At 37.5% G+C, this 26,365-nt stretch overlaps 1 protein-coding gene across 1 annotated transcript; it reads right to left on the bottom strand.

Moving 5' to 3' along the window:
* Positions 1–801: 801 nt before the first annotated feature.
* LOC115922722 (sushi domain-containing protein 2-like) lies at positions 802–26,251 on the bottom strand. The gene is made up of 12 exons (XM_030982209.1): positions 26,243–26,251; positions 23,951–24,201; positions 23,338–23,470; positions 10,729–10,867; positions 8,732–8,866; positions 7,497–7,670; positions 6,641–6,898; positions 5,335–5,592; positions 4,374–4,643; positions 3,952–4,066; positions 3,275–3,331; positions 802–2,811 (listed from the first exon to the last, which is right to left on the bottom strand). Exons 1-12 carry the CDS (start codon positions 26,249–26,251, stop codon positions 2,793–2,795), a joined length of 1,818 nt encoding a protein of 605 aa, XP_030838069.1. The 3' UTR covers positions 802–2,792.
* Between the last annotated feature and the right edge of the window lie 114 nt (positions 26,252–26,365).

The raw sequence follows: 26,365 nt of genomic DNA, 5'->3' as shown, positions 1-26,365 counted from the left end.
GAGAACCATCCAAAGACTGGCCCAGTATCGGAAGGAGTGGAAGACGTTTGTTGCTACCCTATGTGCCAGGAGGTATAATGGGCAGTAAGTAAGTAAATAGGGGTCGATGCCATGCAAGTAGTAACTCGTATTACAAATATTTTTACTCAAAATTTGAAAGTAGAAAACTAGGCTTTTTGATTTTTTGATCACAAAAAGTATTATCTGATATTAAAAGGAATTTTAATTGATGTAATTTTTATCACAAGTTTTAGGTAATTAACCTTTTAAATAAACAATTGAAAGTGGGATACTACACAAGTAATTATGTATGATGAAATGAATCATGAAACTGTGATATACTTCGAATAAGGGGGTTATAAAAAACTACCTATATTTTAACATCAAAATAATACAACATAAATCTGACGACTGAAGCATTTTTCTTGATTCAACATATGACATATTTTGTCATGCCAGATATTATTTTTAAAAAGTCATTTTAAATTAACCTAGAAGAATTGATGTCTTTTTACGGGATGCGCATTTTGAGTGAAAAGCACACTTTACATGCCAGTTACGATGATGACGACGACGATGATAATAAAAAAACATGGAGACTCTCCCTCCTCATTATCTGATTGTTTCTTCTTCTTTTTTTGTTCCCTCTATCTCTCTCTCTCTCTCTCTCTCCCTCACTCCTCTTTCTCTCTTATGACCTCTTTCGCTATCAAACTGATGGCCACATGTCACCTCCAACAGCCGTTGTAAAAATATATATTTCTTTAAATTAATGCAAAAGAAGAACAAGACTACTTTTAATCAAATCAGCTAACTTTATTTTCGCCTTGACAAGATCGAAATATTTATTTATATGACAAGTCGACTGCTTAACCATGTAAATCTAATATTTATATTTTCCAAAATTGTATTACTGATGTAGATTTACCACAAATTATGAAACAACTATATACATATAGAGTGAACATTCACACAAGGACAAGATCATTGTAAAGTTCCATTAACAAGTTATTTTTTTCAATCTTTTATCATGATAATACATTTAAAATTAAAGAACAAAACAATCGTTGGCTTCAAAAGAAAAACTATTTCATTGAACTAGGACGACTACTGTGTTTGTAGAGTTGTGCATTAAAATAAATTTGTTTATTTTGTGTACATGTAATTGTATTCATCGTAATTTGCATGTGTAATGCCTGATTCTTGTCATCATTTTTGTGTATTCCTTTGCTCCTTTCAACCATTCTTCCTTTGTGTAAATCTTCCGTCATATTATGACCTCTCCCTTTGTGTTACCCACATCTGATCAACCTGTTGTGTTGTGTTATGTTTATCTGTTTCTTTCTTTTCTCACCCACTCGCCCACTCGCCCAACCCACCCACCGAACCAGACCAACGGAAGACAATTGTGTCTTAATTCAGGAATTACATATTGACTCTTCGCAAAAGTGAAGGCTATATATAATCCTTTTTTTTTCTTCATCGTTTTCCTTTTAAATGTTTTTCAGTTCCCAAGTGGTATGACATTATCTTCTTTTTTATTCCTTCAAATTTCAAATTCAAATTTAATCAATTAAAATAAAATATGATATGATTAACTTACAATCAACTGCATTTTTTTCTTCTTTTTGGCTCGAATATATAAACAGCAAAAGTCATAATTCGGGAAAGAGATACCATCTCTCTGGAGAAGTATTTGCTCCTATATATGACGCATATAATTGTCTTAGTGCTTCTCAATATCTTAAATGTTATACGGAAATCAAAAGATAAGTAGGCCTCTGACAATTGTCAATGACTTTTACCTTATCTTAAAGACACACGTTCTAAAAAAAAAATGTATAAAGCTTTTATGCCTTTATTCAGATTTCCATATACACAATTATGAAGAAGAACTTAAATTTTGTTACATAAACATAGAACATTGTATCCTACATTATAAACACAGACAAACTTTATTTTTTTATAAGTATCCAAACTAATATAGTACACAAGAACAGAAATTGTGATACAATTCTACAATTTGGGAGGAAAACAAAAAAAGAAGAATTTTTAATATAGACAAAAGCCAAAGGTGACGGTAATACTTCATATTAATATTTTCGGACACAACGTTATGAAAATTAATATTTGTTTTACAGTATAAACATAAATTCTATGCAAATTAATTGGTTCAATATTTAATTAAGCAATCTGAATCATTTGGGACCACTGTAAGAGGTGCAGCGCCACCTCTTGGTAAGAAAACATGAAATGAGAGAGGAAACTAATCTCAAAAGGCTGAATTTAAACAGCGTGAGATAAAACCGGAATATAACAGCTTCAATGGTAAACGAACCTACTGCATCTAAGAGTAGTTTATTGAGAGTCATGGTAAGATACTACCCTACAGCAACCACCGTTTAACAAATTTATGTTAAAGACATAATTATTAAGTATGACATGTATAATGGTTATGAATATGGTTATCATTTGGAATATATATTCACGAACACTGCGCCGTCTCTAATATCTAGTTCCTATTGGCAGTTGAAATTGATTTAAATCATAAACTTAAAAGACGAAGCTACACAAATAGCGTATAATAGTAAAGTGTATATGCTCTATATCAAAGCCATTTATGTCTGAGTAATAGCAACAAAACATATTCTGAGATTTGTTTTCTCCAAATAATGAAAAAATAAAAAGCCTACAAAAAGCGTCAATATGATTATCCACTTATGCATGTATTTGCAGAGATTACAAAACAGTGGCTTCGTCCTCACGCGTCGATCCACTCGTTGTACCGAAGTTCACTGCGAAGACTCAGCACTACAGAGAAAGAGGGAAAGAAAAAAAAAGAAAAACGCCATCAACATTAATTATGTTGCTTTGGCTCTCTTTTCTGCCCACCATCACTTTTCTGGTCTCTGGGCCTGGATCTCTCATTTATGATTATATTTCTATATTACTGTTATCATCAATACTATTGTTGTTATTATCCTTTTTATTAGTATCAATATTTACATCATTATTATAATTATATTATTATTATTATAATTATATTATTATTATTATCATTAATATTATTATTATTATTATAATTATTTTTTAATTACTATTATCAATTGTCTTCTTCTTCTTCTTTAAAATGTTATTATTATCATTACTATAAGTATTATCATAAAAATAAAATTTCATTATTGATAAACTTTTTTCCAAATTGCTTCCAAACAGTTTAATTAAAAATTCAACTGCGTGACCCATACTCAACCTCATGTTTAAGAGAACTTACTGGACGTAGGTAGGGTTTTCATGTACTTCAGCCTGGTCCATTGCAGGGTTCATCTTGCTAATACAAGAAACAAATTCAAACAAAATAAAGGAAGAGCGAAATGCAGTTTGAGGAGGGAATAATAAGGATTCATTATAATGACGATGGAATATACAAATTAACGGGATTGTGTGATGGTGTCAGGTGAGGTTTGTGATAGTTGTACGATACTCGTTCCGAGTGACCATTTGTATCCTTTGCGGTAATTGTCCTACGAATTTCTAGCCTTAACAATGGAACCCAACACTATACCTAAACGTAACGCTAATCCTAAGCCTAACCTACAAGCGAATTACAACTCTTATCCTTACCCCATCATTTTGAGGAAATGAAGCAAGGAATAATTGTCAGCGGGGCAAGTGTCTGACCACCCACTCGACATCCTATACAAGAAATGAGTTACAGTTGAAAACCCATATCTGTAACACGAACAATACGGCAAAGACCAGTGTAGAAAGGAAATCAACCTGAGACAATATCAATATCCCTATCGATCAACTATTAACACGTGCAAACATTACACTTAATTTCTGATCCCAATATGGATGTACAATAAAGATTTGTCTGAAGGTCTTTGATATCATGATAACCGTGCTTGTCTATGTGCCTTTTGTGCCAACAAAATAAATGCAGCATACCTAATGGACGGTGGACGTTTCTTTGGTCCGCAGATCTGAACGACGATAAGCACGATCACGACGATAAGAATTACCGATCCAAAAGATATTCCGATGATCGCGGGCGTCGAAAGAACTGTAGGGGAAGAGGAAATACTTAATATTGACGTTAAAAATTGATACATTGATACACTAAATGCGATTAAGCAGATACAATAAAGAGTAGCTAAGCCTGATTTAGCCAAACGGATTTTTATAATCATGACATTTTTTTTTATTTGATCTGTAAGGCTATCTTGCAGATGACAAAGATTAACGTATTTTGTTTTATAAAGCGGGATAAGAAATTTCTTTCATCTAGTAGACAGAATCGAATACCTAAATTCTAACATTTAAACAAATATGTAAGGGTCCATTTGACATTGACCTCACTAAATTCTCACCTTGACCAGTTGGCGTCCTTGCAGTCTTGAAAGTTTCCGTAACATGCCCCTTTGTTACGTCAGAGGTCATAGGGATTGTCTGCCCGGATGCCTCAATGATGCACGCCGGGGTATCGCCATCACTCCAAGTACCATCTGATTGGCAGGTTAAGTTGACCACGTGACTTAGTACGAAGCCGGCATCGCACACGAATCTGGCCACGCCCCCTGACATGTAGGTCGTCACGATGGCACTTCCGTTAGCAGGAGCGGGAAGAGTTGGGCAACTCACTGAAGATATGAACGGAATATGAACAAAGGAAATACAGGTACGAAATAGTATAGCCTGCCATGAGGCTACATGCACGCTACCGTTAAAGTACTTTGTATATGCGAGCGAGCCATTGCTTCGCTGTCATTTGCATGTTTGCACGCATTCGTAATAGCAGTTACTGTTCATGCTCATTGTAGTGTGCTGTGTGTTTCGCAAGCGCTTGTCATAGATCCATCGCGTTAATCAGATTATCTCCCCAAAAAACTTGGCATGGGGGATTTAGGGCTTCGCACAATGGGGATAAGCCCTGTGGCATGAACATTCAGTGTAAGTTTCGTTTGATTTTGTGAGAATTCATTTTCTTTTCTTTTTCCACCAGAACTCACCTTTTTCTTTAAAAGCCCGTTACACACAAGGTGTTATTTTGCTGACCAAAAACAGCGTCAGTGACTCGCGCGATCTTTGATATGCCATGTGAGAGTGAAATCAAAACCAAAATGAATGCGAAATGAAAAATGTAAACACTGCCTTGAATTACTGGTGAATGGCTGTTTACTTCCTTAATTATAGTACAGGTAGTAACGAAAATGACATGACGCCTCATGCGCGACGCGGCTCTATCGTGTTATGTTGATAGTATATGAATGGATGAATGTGATTGGTGCAATAGAATGAGGGTTTGTGAGCAACCGGTATGAAAAAACTTACCGAACGATGCTCTGTTGTCGACCGCCTGCTGATACTGCACGAGTGCCTTCACGGAATTCTGGGCAAAACTCTGTGACCCCGTTGTCTGGTAGTCGAAGATACAGAACTGGTTCGTACCGCACACCTCTACCACTAAGCTTTGGTTGACAGACGGGTTGGCGACAGGCTCAAAGACAGGAGTGTAAGTGCGGTCGGTATGAGATTCGTGGTCCTTGCCCAGTTCGTAATAGAACAACGATTCTGCTGCGTCGATTTCCCCTGTATTGAAGCAAAGGAAAGTGACCAAAAATACATACATGTATTCCTTTGTAACGCACATGCGTGTTCAAGATCAGAAGCAACGACAGTACGACACTATGGAGATATAATAATAATAGGCATTTTTATAGCGCCATCTATCTAGATAATTCTATTCCGAGGCACATTTAATATTACCCGGGCTTTAGCCTAGCAGCCGTTTATACAGCGCTCCAGCATTTCAAGGAATAAATTCCTGCCAGGTACCTATTTACATCACCTGGGTTGAGTGTGGCAAATGTAGATCAATGTCTTGCCAAAGGACATTAGTGCCACGGCGGGACTCGAACCACGTACCTTGCGATCGACAGTCCAGCGACGTATCCTCTCATCTAAAGAATCCTGTAATAGTTAGGATGGTCTCTTCGATACCCGAGGTTAAGGAGAAGGCTGGGTTCTTTAAAAGGTAATTAATAATCTAAGAAGTATTTTGTTGTTGTTGTAATGGAAGTCTGAAGGAATATAGTGCACATACTAAAAAATGATTGCTTGTCAAATGCTTTCATTCGAAACATGACAAGAAATTCCGAGCAAACATTCATGTAAAATGTGTGTTTAGTATCCAAAACCATTATGTGTGTGCAGTGCATGTTGTGTCAGCAAGATTGAGTCGATTTTTTTTGGTATTTTTGATTATCATAAAAACCTCTTAGCGGACGCCAATACCTCTATCTCTATCAATAGTACTTAATAAACTTTTCAAAATAAATGACTTCATACAAAATGTATTACACCGGATGACCAGATTTCAACCATATCTTGAATACCTCACATTTGCTCACTCTCTGTTTCTATTCTACCTAGGACGGGAAAATTAAGTCAAGGTAATGAAGATTATAGACGAATGACTTCAGAGGTCGCAGCAAATAGAGTCTATTTATGTTAAGGTGAATTATAATTAGTGTCAATAATATATGTACTTCGAAATCAAGGGAATGAAAGATAACTATGAACAATATTAACATACAGTGAGAAAAAAGGGTTGGGAGGAAACAAAATGTGATCTTACACAGTAATCCAAATTGGTAGTGCAACTGCTCAGTAGTCAAATTAGCTGAGAGGAAAGATCCTTGAGGAGTTAGGAAATCGTCGCTGGAATTGCCATTCCACGTTCCCATCAGGCCTTGCGTCTGACCCCGGAAGGAGTCTGGAGCTACAAGAAGAATGCTCATGGCCCCCTCAGATGCTTTTAGATTCAGCCCTACCCCTCCATCGAAAGCTACAATTATTCCATCTGTGGTAATGTTGCGACCAGTTACCGAGACCCCTACGAAATCGAATAGAAGCAACAAGATGGGTACAAAAAACTCAACGATTCATGTTATTGATTAACTTATTGTAAACATCAAACAGTTGATATTTAAAGCAAAATATGAATAAATGAAGTATCTGAAATAAATTAGTTCTGCTCACTAGCTCTTTAATAAGAAAACTATTCGGTTTTCGTATAGCGCATATCCCATTAAACAACGTCTATATGCGTTTCCTGAGAGCTTTGACAAATTATTACCTGTGGCTTGTGGAAAAAATGGGATCCCTATGAAAGCTTGGAGATTTTTGGTTCGAAACTACATCAGAATTGACAATGGTGCGATACTCCTCGATACCAAGTTACTCGAAAACTGAAAGTCTTTCAACTTTTGAACTGACCAAGGTCTCCTGGTCACCTTCCCACTACTGCTAATAAATTGCGTTATCAGCATCTTCTCGATAAGAAGAAGAGGCAATAAATTCGAATGATAAATAAATAAATTAATATAATACTTATCGCATAACAGAAATACTAATAAACAACTTTAGTTGATGTGCTTGATATGACCTAAGAACGGGAGCGACATAAACACATTTTGTTTTTTAAGGAATACCTGAATATGACCATCGAGAAGCCTGATCGAATTCAATCCTTGTGAAGTTTTGTCCATCCCCGGCTAGTCGGACATAAGCATCAAGAACCCTGCGTTCATTGGTTTGAACATGAATGACATCACTATCACCAAATCGTACTGCCATGGCAACAAACACCGTTGCATCGGACGTTCCTGCAACGGAAGGTGCAGTAAGAAATACATTTTGATACGAAAATTTCTTCCATTTAACAGATAACTATAGAATGAACAAATGTGAAAGTGTCAGATATTACAGACAAAACACCCTGACTACTATGTTCACTATGAACAGGATGAATGATCTGGCGTTAGGTTCATCATTGGGCATAGACAGCAGTGTTTCCCCTCTTAGAAAGAATATAAATGATGCCCCCGCCATAGATAGATTTTACAAACCAAATCAGACGCAATTACAAAATTCAAGTTTGATTGTAATCCATTAGCAGGTTTTCAGAATATCGTGCCTATTCTGTATATACATGTATGACCCTTTGATCTTAGACCTCAAAATGATCCTGAATTGCCTCAAAAAGGTGCTAAGTTTTGGGAAATATTGAACATTGGGTGGATAGTAATTTTTAAAAAGGTTGATATATTATAAGCATTAGACAATTTAGCCCCTAAAACAATTCTGCTTTCGAGTAATTAGATAATCAAAATTTACCGGTGCTCCCGGTAAATTTAAAATACTCAAATAGCGCCTAAGGCCATTCCATAGCAGTTGCGACCATGGCAATCTCAGAATATGCAGTTCTGATATATAATTTCAAGAGGGAGCTATACAACATAACGAGTTTATTATTTAAAATCTAATCACTTTAAACTCGATTTCAACCGCGACAACGATCATTGAAGGTTGTAAAATCGCATATGCTTCCAATATCTTCATTTGAACCAAATTCATGAACCTATACCAAAACTTGGTATTACCTTTAAATGCCCCTTTCACGTAGGTTTGTTGAAAAAAAGACATTTAGAAGCTCGGGTCAATTTCAAGAACTCTTTTAAAACCAATTCAGGATGAGAAGATTATAATAACTTAATTCTTGTTTTAAAAGTTCCTGTTAATAAAACCGTATACAGACTATCAGGAGTTTTTTTTTTTATTGTATCTGAGTAAACTCGCAAACGGATGTAAAATCGGATTGACATCGACGTGACAAAAAATGTTTACTGAAGACTGAGCTAAAACAATAAATGGAAGATGATTTTACCAACGAGAGGAGCCGCTCTTGCTTGTAAGATGAAGGTGTCATTCAGTGCGTTCAGCAGAGTAAATTCACCGTGACCGTTGAAAGTGTATGTGGTCGAGTCAAGAGTTGAAATATGTGGATCGCCATTGCCAAATGCTGCGTTGTGACAAAGGGAGGAGGAGGGGGGAGGGGGGGGGGGGTGGAGATTGGGGGTTTGGAAGGGGTAAAAAAAGGGGAACAATTTAGTACATATTATTTAAGGGGGAAAAGGCATTGGGACAGTATCAAGGATGATTTTCCTAGCAAGAATTTATAACAATTCACAGAATATTTCATTTAATTTCATATTTCTCATGTTACATGTACATTTCAAATAAAGTACAAAATGTTTTTTTTTTTAAAGAATTCATAATAAATAACAAAGATAAGTGGTCAATATCGAGTACTGATTTAACTAAGAAAAATATGATGGGACCTACATGAAAGCAAGCTTGTAAAGCTGAAGGCCCCGATATGATATTAATTTCATGCTCTTAAAGGTAGTATGTCCCTTTTGCAGCCAACATCAGATTCTTTAGAACGTTGCAGGAATAATGAATATGTCATGTATGTCCTATCTATGAAATTTAAACATTAGCAGTGTCCTTAGTATTCAAATTATGCAAACAAACCTGTTAACCTTTTAGACTTCACTGTCAGACACTAATGAGTGACGGACCGACATATATTTTCTTTGGTAATAACATACATAAAAAGAGCTGTAGGCAGGTACATGAGCATTTGTCTACATCAACAACCTACTTCTTGCCAAGGCCAAAATTAAACTGATTGAATCTTTGTGCAGCACAAAACGCACGACCATTCGGTAAAAGGGTCTGAAAATCAGACTATTACTTAGGTGAGTGCAATATTATGTGATTGTAAATATTAATAAATGATAGATACACACCATAAAGACTAAAATAACAACAACAACAGCAACCACTTATGACGATTAGACAACTAATGGTCGTTATTTACCCACTAAAAGCCTTTTTCAAGCCCTTTCGTTTTGAGGGAAGTTTTAAATTAGTATTGTCTTTCCAATGCTGTTGAAATTTGTCCTTTTTTGTTGGCCTGCAAATGGTACCTTTAAGCATGAAATTGGTAATGCCATGGTCTCACCAAAAACTATGTTTGTGTTTGTGTGTGGTGGTGGTGGGGGGGGGGGGCATTTTTTACAATATTTTTCATTTGTTCAACTTCATCGTTCAACCTATTTATATCCGTTACTGAAAATGAAGTTGCAAAGTTCATCACTACTTCTTATTCAACAACATGTGAATTGGATTCTGTTCCTAATTAACTTATGAAGAGATTTATTTTAACTTTTTACTGTTTATGACAAAGGTGATTGATGTTTCATTACTGACTTTAAGTTTTAAGTGTGCAACTGTTAAACCTAGATTGAAAAACGAAGCCCCCAATGTTGAAGTTCTTGAAAAGTTATTGTCCCATTGCAAATATGAGGTTCTTTGGTAAGGTTTTACAAAGAATTGCAGCATTTCAGCTACAACAGTACTTGAGTATTTGTAAGCAAATTCCCAATCTGGCTAACGCTCGCTTTATATCATTGAAACTGCTCTATTTGGAGTAACAAATGACATCCTTGCACTGTTCGATTTTTCATGCACGTTCAACACCATTCAGCATGACATATTGGTGCAACGCTTGGAATTGACAGTCAAGCCATTATGTGAATACAGTCCTACCTATCCCAGCACCAAAACCTGTTTAAAACCTAGGGGTAACTTTTTGTTTTCCCTTTGTCGGCATTGTTTGTAATAGAATAACATAAGCCCCGTTCAGAAATGAGGTAGTAAACCGCGGCGGTCATCTTTTTCGCAGCGGTTCACCGCGTCTTTTTTTTTTAAGCTGTTATGGTTACACATATATTTCCAAATATGCTTCCATAACTAAGTCTAGCTGACATCATCATGGTTATGCGGAGATTGATAAAATCGATAAATAAAAAATACCTGGAGGAGGCGGTACATAGTCTCTACACATTTGAGAAGGTCGGTATCTTCCAAATTGGCTGCACTCATATGGTCCACCGTAAGTACAGCAGTAGGTCCACGGCAAGATATCGACGAGGTAGTGCGACAGATATGGTACCTGAATAGTTCATAGAGTCACGTGATATTATTTATAACTGTCACACAATAACGAGTATAGCGTGAAATAAAACAAAAGAAATGGTATTAACATAAACGTGTTTAACCTGATACGCGGCTCTCATGTTATATATATAATCAACCACTGTAAACTATAGTCGATAAGAAAGACTAACTCACAGTTACGTATTCATATGTATTGACTTGTTGATTACTATGTCAAATTGATCAACAACAAAATTCGCAGTGAGACAATGAGACAATTTCCTTGTCGACCTATAGGCCCGAATTCACAAAGGAGGTTTATATTTAACCCACGGTTTAATCATGGACCTATTACGGATGGACATTCAACGTGATTCTTTCTTTGATCCAATGATAGTCGCCGCCTTCTGATTATGTGCATCTTAATGAGAACATTCAGCTGTTTTAACAATAACGACTGCGTAAGCATTTTCGGTCATTGACAAAGGAGCAGTTTCCCTCTCTTGGGTTTTGTTTGTATGGTGTGCTCTGTAAGAGTGTGTCTTAAATGAAAGCATCCCAAATGGGAAGCAGCAAAGTTGAAAAGCAGACGAATAGGTGATATGAAATGTATTATTACTGATTCGCACACTTTCGCACACACCCATGACCTTACACAACAGTTAGAAGGCCATGATCTGTATAAGCCCTGTGCTTTGTAACTCTGGAATATTATGAGGAAATAGGGGGAAACGGGATTTTAAATCACAACCCAAAAATCCAAAAATAACCTCTATCTGGTAATATTAACATGTTTTTCAAAATAAAATACATGCACAGTACACGGAACAACAATTTCCGATTATAAGTCAGAACTGCACATCGATTTTCCATGATTTAGGTGAGTTATTATCTTCTGCGCATGTAGATTAACATGTGTAAAATCACTATCTTGATTCTCTCCGGCTTTTTGGCGGTGACCATCATGAGATCAAAGTGACGAAACATGTACGGAATGTTATTGAGATGACATTGACGGAGACAATCACAATGAATTCGTTTCGAAAACGATGAATGTCCATCCGTAATAGGTCTATGGTTTAATAAACCGTGGGTTATTTAGCCCAGGCTAAATCTAACCCATGGTCTAAACCTCGCTCGGTATTCACAAAGCGAGGTTTACATAAACCATGGTCTAAATCTAACCCACGGCTTAACCCACGGTTTAAGCATGCCTAAGAGAGCAAAAAAAGTGAACTGAGCATGCGCGTTCAGTACACTTAGTTACTCCACCTAGTTCACCTTCGTCTGCTTATAGTCCAGATTCAGTTTTTCTTAGGGAGGTGGGGCATTAATTTGTTCTCAATTTGTTTATTTGCTGTATTAATTCTTTTCTTAGTGGGCATTCATTTTTTAATTTTTTTTTGCTGTAGATCTATTGAATTTCTTAAGGGAATAGTGGTTTAAACTAAAAGGAAAGTCAAACTTTAAAAAAAACTTTTTTTCTCGATTTCTCACTTTTTCACCTTCCCTGTTTTTGTTTGTTGTCTCTCTTTTTTCACCAGCTCTCTACCCCACCTTCTCTGATCTTTTTATTTCGTTAGAACTCCATTTTTTCTTCCTCCCTCTCATACCCCTTTTTTTCTTTTTTCCTCCACCTCTCTCTCTCTCTCTCTCTCTCTCTCACACACATACCCTTTTTCCTTCTTTCTTCATCTCTCTCATTGTATTTTGCTCTCTCTCTCTCTCTCTCTCTATCTTAATGTTGTACTGCACAGGTGTTTGGATTTAGCGAAAAAATACTGAATCCATTTTAATTCATGGTGGGTACTGGTTACAAAGTAATTATGAGTAATAGATAACAGCAAATGGTATATTAATAATTGAACAAGATGAACAAAGTAGGTTATTCACTTGTAGAACTCCCCAAGGGGGTTTACCTTCTAACTTAATGATCTCCCGAGAAAAACCACACCATCAAACAAGAGAAATGTATATTTAAATATTGACGATTTAATATGGATAATCAAAACAAGTATTCAAGGTTATTGACGAAGACAATGTTGAAGTCGATGATGTCAGTATTGATAATGATGACAGCGATGTTGTCGGTGGCGATGAAGCAGTCAATGAACGATTTCAGTGATGATGTCGATGATGATGATGAAGATGATGAAGATGATGAAAATGACGATTAACAAAAAGTCAGCACAACACAACAAATGACGGCAATTGAAAATACAGATGTGAGAATACTGCAAGATGCTGCTATATGTTGCTTCTACTTCTTCTCTTGATGTTGGGTTCTTCATGAATTGTCTCCTTCTTCTTGCAAACACTTCTGACACGTCTTTGATGACTCTGCATACAGAAGACTGTGAAAGCTGTGCCTCATCATCATGCATCTTTTGGAATGACCCTGTAAAAAAAAAATCCTTTTAGTGAAATATCAACTCGTACAATTTCTTACAAGTTACAAGGCCACGTCAAATTCTCAAACTGAGAAATATTTAATGTCCTTAAAATTGTAGAATAGTTTTTTTTTTTTATTAAATCAGGGCTGTCAACCCTCTTGCATTTGGAGGGAGTCTCACGCCACCACGCCCTTCCTCCAACTTTCATGTAGAATATCCCGGTTTATGACAAAACCTCCCGCCAAACATGGTAACCACAATTTTACCCTTTTATTTTTTCGCTCAGCCCAGATTACATAGAATTTTAACATAACATTCCCATACTAAATAAGATAAATTACTCACCAACAGCATATAGTCGAAGTGCTGTCACTACATGTATCAATACAGGTATTGGTCGTTCCTGTCTGTCGTCCTCCTCAGCTCTTCATCCACCAAGTTGATGAGCTATAGAGCGCTGTCTCTTTGGAAAACTGGTACCTGGTCCGGAAGGACTCATCATCATACACTTCAAAAGGATTCTTGCGGTCACGACGGCCTCTTTGAGGTCTGCCTATCAACTCTCTGTTCCTGTCAAGCCGGCGGAGATGGTGAATATATTCAGCCATGCTGTCTCTGTCACAACAAAATAGAAAAAAGTGAATTAAGTTAGAACATGAAATGAAAAAAATCATTCATTGCTTATCGAATAAAGCCTATGATATTACATGGTATGCATTTTTTGTATTGTAGACAATCTGATTTTGAATAGCTTTTGCAAACTCTAAAAAAATAGTAACGATACTTTGATTGCAGTAAAGAAATGAGTGTTATTAGTACTACTAGCTGATTCATACTATTGGGTAATTGGGACAGATGATGTCACTGAACCTCAATTTTATTTATTTATTTAAAATGGTTTATTTCATTAAAAAACATTCGCGGCCCGAGAGCCGAATTGCAGTTTTTTTTACAAAGTAAACATCAGTGGCAAAGTAAAATTACACGTAAAACATTATACATGGCGAAGTAAAATTGCAATTCTTTCGTACATATGATATATTGTGCTTCAACGACCTTGGCAAATAGGTTGAAACATATACAGAAATTTGAATAAGAACGTATGGGACAATTCCTGTCATGTTTTGTTAAAAATCTACTCATGCTTGATATTTATAAAATGCGAAATTAGCTAGAATACATGTACATGTAAATTAGCATTAGATGTCCCATGTGAAAGGATGAATATAAACTTAGAATAGGAAAAACACACATTGATTTATTGGCTATTAGCTTGCGCAAATTTTAAACTTGCTTCTAAAAGTAAATCAAAATTCAAGTACAACAATAAACATGTATTGATATAGATCTAGGCCTAGGCATGATGTACTATAGTAGGAGTTGACTGTAGAGACATTCGACAGTCAGTACTACTACTGGAGTCTAATCTAGATCTAGATCAAGATGGGCCTAGGCTAAAGAAGTAGGCCTAGACCTACCTCTCATTCAGCTCAGTCAGACTCGAACTCGAACTCAGCGACGGTGAGACACACAAACACCCAACTTCTTCAGACATCTAAGTAGACCCCATATCTAGATCTAGGCTAGATCTAGGCCTACGTGTTTGTGCGTCTCACCGCCACCGACTTCGAGCTGAAGCTCAAGACTATTCAGTACAGTATCAGTGTCACTAATAATTCGTAGGCATAGGCCTACTTTAAGTCTAGATCTAGGTCTAGACCTCTAGTAGATCTAGACTAGGTCGAGTAAAATCCGTCGGCTTGGAAGAATTTTCATTTTCATTTCGGCATGTTTCGTTCTCCTCCGTTAGATGAGAAGCAGCATCAGCTAAGTATCAGCAGAGCAAATGCTCGAATCAACGACAAGCATTTTCAATCCATCGCGTCAGCCGAGGCCAGGCAGCTGGCAGCAGTAATGCCAATGGAACTGTCGCTACCCGCCCCCCCCCCTTCCCGAAGCTAGGAATGTCTCGAATGTCATGATCAACATATTTTTTCTTCCCGATTCACACAATTATGTGATGTTATTTCGTATTGCTACTATGTCAGCTGGCATATTCGCAGTTATTGCGAAGTTGCCTCGCCTCGCAGGATTACATAAACTAAACACAAATACACACGCATGGGTCCGAGCTGTGTTAGGTGCCACGACAATGTTCGCAAGGGCTGTGCAATTATAATGATTAGATTATTATTCGTGCACATTTTACGCACATAAAACATGTTTAGTTTGGCTTCCATTATAGTAAAGCTGAGAATATGGTACAAATATGTTGTAAATAACTCGAAATACTTACAATGTAGGCTATCACAGTTGAAAGCTTGTTGTGAGAGTGACAGAGGTCCTCGCGAGGGGGCTCTGATATTTGTCCAAAATTTTCACTTTTGGGGTCCGATTTTTCCAAAATCTTCTTGATTAGTAGTAAGATTTTGTGTTTTGGTAGATTTTGGAGGGTGGAGAGAATCTTTATTTTGGTCTGGTATCTTGGATTCTGGGAAATTAATTTCATTAAAACGTGTGCTGGAGGTAACGCCTGTAGTGTAGCTTGTACGGTACTGCTACAGTACACAGCAGCATGGACAGTGACGTCATTCAAAATGGCAGCCAGCCTACTTCAACCGGCAGCAACGTGGTAAACTCTGCAAATTCTACCGAGCAAACCTTTTTTCCAGACCACCAATGAAAGGAAGAAAAGAGGGAGGCCTAAAAATAAGGATAAACAAGGAGAAAAAATTGCACCTCAGCAAGAATTGGCTACAGGTGATAGAGGCACCGGGGTGACTGGCAGTTCACTGGAAATTGAGGTATGGCGTTGCAAAGTTTGTAACTTAGATTTTTGCAGTGATGACGACAAGCTCATGAAGTGTGAAAGATGTGATGGTCCCACATGCATTAAATGTTTAGATATGGATACTGAAATGTACGAGGAACTTACAAGCAGAGTAGATGTCCATTGGTATTGTACAGCATGTGACAGACAAGCCATGTCTGCTATCAAAACAGATTGGGAGATATAGGAGAAATGTGCAGCATATATGGCTACGTTTAACAAAAAGTTGGATGACATGCAGAGCAATTTAGACCAGAAAGCAGACAAAAAATCAATGGAAAATAATATCTGCTGAAGTGATGGCTACACCAGTGGCGGATCCAGGCCCCCTCCCCCTTGAGAAAAAATCATGTAAAAACACGTGATTTTTACCTTTGTTGGGGGTTGGCACATTTTTAAATTTTCGAGGACCCCCCCCCCCCCAAAAAAAAAAAAAAAAAAAAAATGTGCTCACAACCAAGAGAAAAGGAAGCTTCTATTGAGAGGTGGTCCTAAAGTAAGAAGAGTTAATCCTGAAGGGGTTAGCTTTAACCCTTCCAAGGTCTTCATAAGTCCAGATATGATTATTCTACAGCGAGAAGAGGACTTCAAGTTGCGTGAGGAGCTACGTAGGAAAAGGATAAGGGACCCAAACTGGATAATAAGGGGAAAAAAGCTCTTTTTAAAGACTCAGGTACCACCTCGAGATCTTCCACCAGACAGAGTAGGAAGTTCAGGGGAAAGGAGTTAGTTCGTAAGAAGAAGGAATCTGCACCGCACCCAAGCATCGACAACACTTTTATTTTCGAAGGAGAACATGGAAGTACATGTACTACTCCCTAGGATGGATCGAACCGCACTTACTGCACAAGCACAGGCACATCACAAATTCGTAAAGGAAAAGAATTCGATCCACTCAAGGTTGTACACATGCATGCTTTTAGCATCAAGAACAAATATGTTGAACTTCAAGACTTCTTATGAAAATGACATTGACATCTGGCCATAACAGAAACATGGTTAGATAAGTCGGTGAGCAGTAACGAATTTTTCGCCAAGACCGCAGCCTTGATTTTTACAATGAAGGTACCTACACAGAGGATGGAAGAGGAGGGGCACTACTTCTTGTGAGAAGGAACTTAAATCCCACGCCATATCAGAGAGGAGATACTGATGCGGAAGTGGTTTGGTGCACATCGCATCCAAACCCAAAGACAGAATTATTGATTGGAGTAGTTTACAGGCCTGAGCGTGGTGGTGAACCGTACTTGGAGAAAGTCTGTAATTCAATTTCAAGAATCGACACAGACAATGTGATATTACTCGGAGACTTTAACTTTAGAGACATCGATTGGGATAAAGGAGAAGCGCATACTGCCCTTTCTCGGAAATTCCTTACATGTATTGAGGAGAACATGCTTTTTCCAGTTGGTGAAGGATCCAACTAGAGGTCGAAATATCCTCGACCTAGCTTTTACCGGAAACCTGGATATCGTTCACTCTGTTACTGTTGGAGACAAATTGGGATCTAGTGATCACAATAGTGTGCTATTGGAACTAAGGATACCTGTACCTCGTAATTCATTGACAGAACGCAAGATGTTTTGGACTCCAAGGGAGACTACTCGGCATTATCCGACGAAGTTAAATCTATTGACTGGGTGAAGGAATTTGTATCTAGGAGTATGAACGAAAGATGGGAGTTACTCAAATCCAACTATCTTGAATGGATTGACAAATACATTCCAATTAAAACTGTGAAGTCGGATCAACGCCACAAACCTACATGGATTAACTTCAGATCAGTCAAAAGAGCAAAGAAATCCAGGAGGGGAGCAGCTGTTCAAGCAAGGAAGATTGGACTTAACGCCCAAAAGGAACAGTATCTTCGAAAGAAACTTAATACTGAGGAAGTAATACGCCAAGCCAAAGTAGACTTTGAATCGTCTCTTATCAATCAGATTAAAACTGAACCAAAGAATTGTTATAACTATGCAAGGCACCTCTCTAGATCTTCTGCTACGATTGAGGTTCTTGAACACGATGGAGTAGAGATTCTGAACGAGTTTTTTTGCAAGTGTATTGAAACCTGAACCACTTGAACTTAATCTAAATCTACCTCTTCCCGAGATATCACACAACATTGTATATGACATTGAGACTTCCCCTTCTAGAGTTAGAGAAAAGCTTTCCAAGCTTCACATCAACAAGGCCTGTGGTCCTGATGGGATACATGTAAATGTGCTATTTTTTAAAGGAATGTTCCTGATTTGGATGTACCTCTTGGTATTTTATTTGATCAATCTATCCGAACCGGACAGATACCCCGCCCCCCCCCCCCCCCCCACTCAGTGTCATTTAGGGTACGCTTATGCTCGTTCACTCTTTTTGAAAGCATACCCCCAAAATGGAAGGACGCAAATATCACTCCACTCTTCAAGAAGGGATCCAGGTTGTCTCCAAACAACTATAGACCAGTCTCCCTTACCAGTCAAGTGGTAAAGCTTCTTGAGTGAATTATCTACGACAAACTGATGGAACATGCAGTAGACAATGATATGATTTCATGTCACCAACACGGCTTCCAGAAAAAGTTTTCATGTGTGACACAGCTCTTGGAATGTCTCTATGACTGGACTAAAGCATACGATGAAGCGAAAGGAATGGATGTCATATACCTTGATTTTCGAAAGGCATTCGATACCGTCCCCCATCGTCGACTGTTATACAACCTCAAGCACAATGGTATCCGAGGACACATTCTCAATTTGATTGAGGGGTTCCTAACTGGACGCAGACAAAGAGTAGTGCTAAGGAACGGCGCCTCAAGATGGAGGTTGGTGACAAGCGGCGTGTCGCAAGGGTCCATTCTCGGGCCGCTCCTCTTTCTAATCTTCGTAAATGACATTCCCGATATGGTTCTCACTACTGCGTAGATTTTTGCTGATGATACCAAGATTTACCGCCAAATAACATCGAAAGATGATTGTGACATACTACAGAGAGACTTAAATGCACTCGCTGCATGGTCTAAACTATGGCTACTTAAATTCACTTTGTGAATGTCTCTTCGCTTTGTTTCACCATAAATCTGTCAACATAATCTGTACGATCGATCGAAAGCTAAAGCTCGCCGATATGACGTCATATTACGCGTTAAATTGTGGGTTAGATTTAGCCCGCTGTTTAAACCACCCGGCCCTCTGAGCAGGCTAAAAATATGACGTAATATGACGCGTTAAACCGTGGGTTAAATCTAAACCTCCTTTGTGAATACCAAAATAATGACCCATGGTCTAAAGCTCGGTGTTATGACGTATTATGACGGCGTTAAACCGTGTGTTAAATCTAAACCTCCTTTGTGAATTCGGGCCATAGAATACCGAAGCTGTGACATCATAACAGTCTATTTGAAGAATTTCTATAAAAAAAAATCTTCATTTTCGGAAAGATCATTAAAAATAATGTCCAAATGTCGAAAACTAATTTAATATGTTAAGTATTGGCTGAGATATGATCATCTGAACAAATGGATTTCCTATATGAACTCTGTGTTATTTTGCTCTGGTTCATAACATTTCGAAATCTATTCATTCAGATGGTCATATCTCAGCCAATATTTATCATATTCATTTAGGGTGCGTTCAATCGAATTTTCGAAGCTAGAATCACAAACATGAATCACACATCAAAACGCCATTACAAAAAAACAAGGTCACTGCGGTTAGCGTTCAAGCGATTTTTCATCAACGCTGATTCTAGCTCATTTCGAGCCCAGCCACTGCGGATCACACTCGCAGTTTGACCCAGGAAGTATAGGTCAACTTCGGTGCGCGCTTTTTGGAATTGTTTACGGCAGACTGTTGACTGCTGTTTTGAGCATAGATCGCAATAATAAAACAAAGAATGAGAAGGAAAGACAGAAAGAGAAAGTGATAGAATGGTTAAAACAAAGAATTACATTAAAAAAGCTGATAGAAGGAAAAAAAAACAAAGATTAACATAAGAATAGAAAGAAGAATCAAAGAATAACAAAAGAGAAAGTGATAGAATTATAAAAAAAAAAAAAGAATAACATAAGAGAAGGTGATAGAAGGAAAAAACAAAGAATAACATAAGAATAAAAGGAAGAGACAAAGAATAACACAATGAAAGACAACAAAAGAATGTGATACAAGGAAGAAACAAAGAATAACATAAGGCAAGACAGAAAGAGAAAGTGATATAATGATTAAAACAAAGAATAACATAAGAGAATGTGAGTGAAGGGAAAAAACAAAGATTAACATAAGAATAGAAAGAAGTAACAAAGAATAACAAAAGAGAAAGTGATAGAATTATAAAAACAAAGAATAACATAAGAACAGCTAATAGAAGGAAAAGAACAAAGATTAACATAAGAATAGAAGGAAGAAACAAAGAATAACAAAAGAGAAAGTGATAGAATTATTTAAAAAAAAAGAATAACATAAGAGAATGTGATGGAAGAAAAAAAACAAAGAATAACATAAGAATAGAAGGAAGAAACAAAGAATAACATAAGGAAAGACAGAAAGAGAAAAGGAAGGAAAAAAAGGAATAACATAACGGAACAGGCCACGATAAAGAGCAAGGTATAGTGAACGCAAAATTTTGCATGAAAAGCAGGCGCGCGGTTTTTGCCCAAACCGGACCAGGCTCCGTCATACAATCATGATTGAGAACTCCGTACGTTCAATCGAAAAAATCGCTTGAACGCATTGCGTTTTAAACTAAACGTCTTTAGAAACCGTGATTCTAGAGTGAAAAAGTGTCGATTAAACGCACCCTTAGTTTTCCAGTCGACATTTTGACATTTGTATGCTCTTTCAGAAAAAGAAGAAAAAACGTAGAAATTCAAAAAATAGATTTTTTGATGACGTCACACTTCACCACTCTATAGTTTTGCACGTATTTATTATAAATGGTGTTCTCTTTAAAAAGAAATGAACCATTCTCTCATTTCCGTTCGCATTAAACCTATACAGCAGCTTTAGCAACACTTACTGAGTTTCCAAAGCTCTTGTATAGATTTATAATTCCTGACATTCCTTGACAAATATCCAAACCTATACATGATTGTATCTTCAGGCATTTGCTTGGATCCAGCTGAGGCATGCGGATTCTCATTGCTCAAAACTCACTTGCCCCCAACATATGAATTCATTAACGCAGGTTGAAGATTTGTCAGCCAATTGAATCTGTGTCGCCTAAGCTAACTGGCCTGTCTAGTGGTCTAGTGGTTAATGCATTGGCGTTCTAAGCAAGCGAATTTTGCAAAAAAAATGCTAATCGGAGGACAGCAATGGGTAACTGTGATTTAAACTACTCGACCATTATTCTATCATTTAAGTTTGTTATATTTATTTCCACGAGAGTTGTCAATGCTGTTGTTCAGGTTATTTTCATGGATTTACCTTTTATACATAATAATATATGAATGTTTGTATGTATCTCAAAGTTTGTAAGTGGTTAGATAACATGGTGGTACATATGATTAACGGAAGCTACGGGAAGAACATATCATCTACCGGTTGGGCTGCTTGCAGCCGGATAGACTCATTGTCACTTTTCCAGTTTTTGACTTTTGTGTTATATCTTCGCCTTTTCTGTCTTTCCATTCTTTCTCTCTCAATCTTTTTTTTTATTCTTCTCTCTTTCGCTCTGTTTCTGTATGTTTTCCTTCCACTTTAGTGACCTGTGTATTCTCTCCATGTGACGTAATTATTCGTGCTCTCCCCCCCCCCCCCTCTCTCTCTCTCTCTGTGCACCTCCGCAGATTTTATGGGGATAGGATGCGCATATTTTTACGCACAATAATTATAGATAAAGACCAGTAATGGTCATGCGATGCGAGTGAAACAAACGTTGTGGAATCGATCAGAAAAGGTTGATCATCTAGCATATAAGTATTGGTGAGTACTGCAAGGTTCTCATATTGCTCCGATTGTCTCATTTTCGCTCGCGTGAACATTGCCAGCACAAACCACTGACCGCTACCTCCTACACGGATCATCGTACATTCCCATTCACTATACGTTACGTACTAAAAGGCTGTATTGTCTGACCGTTCATGAATATTCATGTTTTTGCTAAACTCGGCAAAATGTTTGCTATTACTAAATGGAAAAATTACGGTGGGGGGTTGGATGAAATGGACAAAACGAAATAGGCAGAAGTGATCTATGATAATTCATGCTTTTTATGTTTCGTGTGCTCGACCTATAATCTTCAAATCGCTTGGTAAACTGAGTCCAAAGTTAGACTTGTTTCACATGTGTATTATAGGCAATGACGAGCTTGCAACCTATTTTGAAAAATTACGGTGGGTGAACTTTCAAAAGACAATGAGACATGAGGGCTCCAATGAAAGAGCTAGTGATAACGTACGTCGGGGTGGATGTGCTTTTCGTTTAAACAAAAAATGAATTTTTAACGATTTTTTAAAAAACGTCCATAGGCTAACATGTTAGGCTGCTGAATCTGACCATGCTCTGACGATGGGGGGCGTTGTGAAATGAGACTAAACGGAGCTATATGGTAATCATCAAAATGATAATAAATTTGCCCCAGTCTTGGCAATGTTCCAAGCACTATACACAGAAAGGTGTATATGGATTACGCACACGTGCGCGACACGTGCGTTATATCTTTCAGGTCCAAATAAATATAATAATTTACCAAATATATCAATTGGAATTTTGACACAATAAACCGAAATGAATGAAGAAAAAAAATGAATGAATGAATTAGTAGGCGGTTTCTCCGCAAAATTTGTATGATCACGTATATGTATTAGTCAAAACATATTCTTTCATATGATTGGTAATAAGAGCTTCCATTTCATTTTTTGAGAAGGGGGGGGGGGGCGTTTCCAAAACCGGTCTTTACCTTTAAAGTAAAATAAATCATTACTTGACCAAATCCTAAGGGCGAAAATTCGCAAAATAAATTCTTCTTGTACGGAGATCATTATTTTTTGTGTTTTTGCTCATTTTCTCAAACTCCGAGTAAACTCTTGGTAAAGTTACAAGCACTGTACACAGAAAGATGTATATGGGACTACGCACACGTGCGCGACACGTCTATCAGGTTCAAATAAACTCAGAGTAAAACTCAAAACTGTGTGCATGGGTGTGTGTGGTTGACTTTCTTTTTACTTTACCATAATTATACACCATACCCTTTTCTAATTTTCTTTTCTTCTTCTAATTTGTTCAAAAAAGAGTCACACCAAAATACATAATCATACGAAATGTATCATACCTTCTTAGGTTCTCCATATGGGGTGACGCCCCCATGGTGGTAACGATGACTGTAGCCTCCTCCCAGATTATCACGGACATTGATGATCATTCCTTCATCACCATAGCAACACTCCTGTCCCCCTCCTAGTGTGCTGTAAAAACAAAGGATAAGTAGACATTTACTTTTTTCCACGATATCCATCTTAAAATCTATACATATCTTGTCATTTCTAACACTTTGATAAGTATAAATTGAAATTGTAATAAGTGTTGCCGTATATAAAAAGTAAAATAAGTTGAATATCAAAGATCGTAGAGCAACTCTTCAGCCAGAGGATAAATGACTATTCGGTAGTATGCGGACTACATATGTGATTTAGATTAGCATGTGGGTTTCCTAAAAAATGACGTCCGGCTGGAATGCTCCAAAGTGGAGTGGAGAGTGTGCACAGTGAAGTACAACATTTTAATTAAATCAAGGTTAATAATATTGTAAGCGCTTCGGCATGTAACGTTTGAACTGGTAAAGTGCTTTATACGGATCGTAATCGGATTCGTAATGATTATTAACAATCACGCCAATAGATTGTGGAGAAGCTAGCTCTTTCATATTAATAATTATAATAAGATACCTAGGCGTGTCTGCTCGTACGCAGTGTATCGCCCCTGGTTTATGGACGCAGTTGCTAGGCGACAAGATGTCAATATCACACAGCGGATGCGGACTAAACCTCCCTATGTCAAGCTGGGCCTGGTCAAGTGTACATGGGCACGGGGGCGAGAAGTCCGAAAAGGGTTCAGACCAAACTTCTTTTAGAATCCAATCATTGCACCGATGTGTTGCGTCATCGCCGTTATACCACTGGAGAACATGGACCTTGCCCTAGACAACAGCACGGGTAGAACTAGAAAAATATAAGAAAATTAAAAATAGGGATCCAAGGAATTATATACTTATATCCCACATTCCAAGAATCCTGCAAAACGGTTGGTCTGAATAAGATCACATGGAAACTGATGAATTGCATTATTTGTGGTGTGATAGTAAACAAATAGGGAATGGCCGTCAGTGCAATGGTGCAAGATTGTGCAGGAGGTGAAAGATAAGAGATTCTTTATCCAACTTAATTTTAATTATTATTACATTAATTATTACATTTATTAAATCCATATGTTTATTAAACGAATTCGTTTTCGCTGGCTGCCTTCCGTAGCAACAAACGGAATTAACAAAAGACTTAACTCCGTTTCGTTGACAATCAGCCGTAGACGAAAGACTTCATGCATGGCTGATTGTCAACGAAACGGAGTTAAGTCTTTTGTCAATTCTGCTTGTTGCTACCGCAGGAACCAGTGAAAACGAATTTGTTTGATAAAATTATGGAAATGCAAGCACTACTTTAAACAAACAGAACTTTGTCATTCCTTGCTCATTTTTCCTGATTGAGGTGTCATATAAAAGGGCAAGAACTCAACTTTCTAGAAATGAGATTTTCTGTTTGAAATTCAGATACCGTCCGCCAAATAACTTTTTGATTTCCTCTCTTCAAATTCATTTTAATCACTCATGCGAGTGTATATGAGTACATATGAGTTGCATAAAATGAAAGAGGGAGATCTCAGCTTTCCCAATATGTGCCATTTATTAAATGTGCCTAAGTTATGATAAAACATCGATAATTCTCGGTTTCGTTTTTAATGGGTCACACTGTATAATAAAGCCCCGCCCCCCCCCCACTCAGTGTTATTTAGGGTACGCATATGCGTGTTCCAACCGACCCCCCCCCCCCCCTTTTCAGCAAAAGTCCGGTGTGTAAAGTCAATACGGCTCGACCTTTTTCTTTTGTATACGAGCCTTTTTGCGCACCCCCCCCCCCCCCCCTTTTCAGCAAAAGTCCGGTGTGTAAAGTCAATACGGCTCGACCTTTTTCTTTTGTTACGAAAAGGACATTTTGGCAACACGCATGCGGTCATTTTGAAACCTGAGTGGGGGGGGGGGGCGGGAATAAAGCATGTTGAATAAAACTAGTCATCTAATTGGTCGAAATTGTAGTCGTGATTTTAGCCATTGTCCGATCATTCGGGGTAACGGTCAATAGTTAATGACAAATATGCCCGCTGCCTCGGGTAACGGGGCCGCATAGTTAAATTTTGCTGATATCCCCATTGGTTAACGTGTCAATAGTTTATCTCTGCGAGCGCGGATACCATACAGTGTGTGTGCGATTCCCGACTGATCGTAACATTAGGGCAACTTTCCAACAAATAATAACAGACAGTGTCTCAGATTATCTGTCATTATGTGGTGTTTTATCCAATCTTTACTCAAGAAAAGGATAATAAGGTGAAAATTCTTTGTAGACTATTTTGTGAAATCGGTATATAAAAGATATATGAACTGCTTTTAATTCGACACATAGCAGTAAAGGGGTCATAGCAGGACGTAACGTCCCCTTAAACCTATAGACACAGCTATGCCTCTCATAGCAGTCAATATATCTATATTATTTTCTTGGCGTGATAGTGAATATTATATCCTGCATCAAATATTTATTGGTTTTTGATTGGTTGAGAGTTCTTTACGTGACCAGAAATATTTCACCCATTTTAAGGTTGTCCTGAAAAAGTGCTGTTTAGGAGTATATTTGGGAGTTGGAAACATAATGATTTTTTTTTTTAATTTTTAAATTTTATTAAAATTCTATAAATTGTTAAATTGTATAAATAAGAATAATATATTTTCTTTTTATGAAGGATACTGGTTAAAACTATGGGTCTCGGTGAACCAAATAGTACTATTGGAGTCACCTATTGCCCATAGTTTCAACCAGGTACTCTCAAGACAGTGTATGTTTGTATGCTATTGAATACATTTATGAAATCTCTTTTTCAGCTGATGCCATAGATATAGACGTTCAGGTTACATGGGCCATTCTGACGCAATTCAATGAGCAGCGTTTTTTTTTTAATGTCCAACAAAGCGCAATCAGAAGGTGGTGCAAACAATGTTATAGTATTTACTATGTTGCACGATTGTTGTGTCCCAA

Source organism: Strongylocentrotus purpuratus, unplaced genomic scaffold (assembly GCF_000002235.5).
Source record: "Strongylocentrotus purpuratus isolate Spur 01 unplaced genomic scaffold, Spur_5.0 spur5_contig_824, whole genome shotgun sequence".
Classification (NCBI taxonomy): Eukaryota; Metazoa; Echinodermata; class Echinoidea; order Camarodonta; family Strongylocentrotidae; genus Strongylocentrotus; species Strongylocentrotus purpuratus.
The sequence above is the reverse complement of the archived record's forward strand: the minus strand, read 5'-3'. Positions and strand labels throughout refer to the sequence as shown.

Excerpts from the sequence above, each read along its gene's own strand:
- LOC115922722 (XM_030982209.1), bottom strand. Across the intron at positions 10,868-23,337 it reads CATATGGAGAACCTAAGAAG|GTACCATATCTGTCGCACTA; the intron begins GTATGATACATT and ends TGAACTATTCAG. Across the intron at positions 8,867-10,728 it reads CTATGTACCGCCTCCTCCAG|CATTTGGCAATGGCGATCCA; the intron begins GTATTTTTTATT and ends GTCACAACGCAG.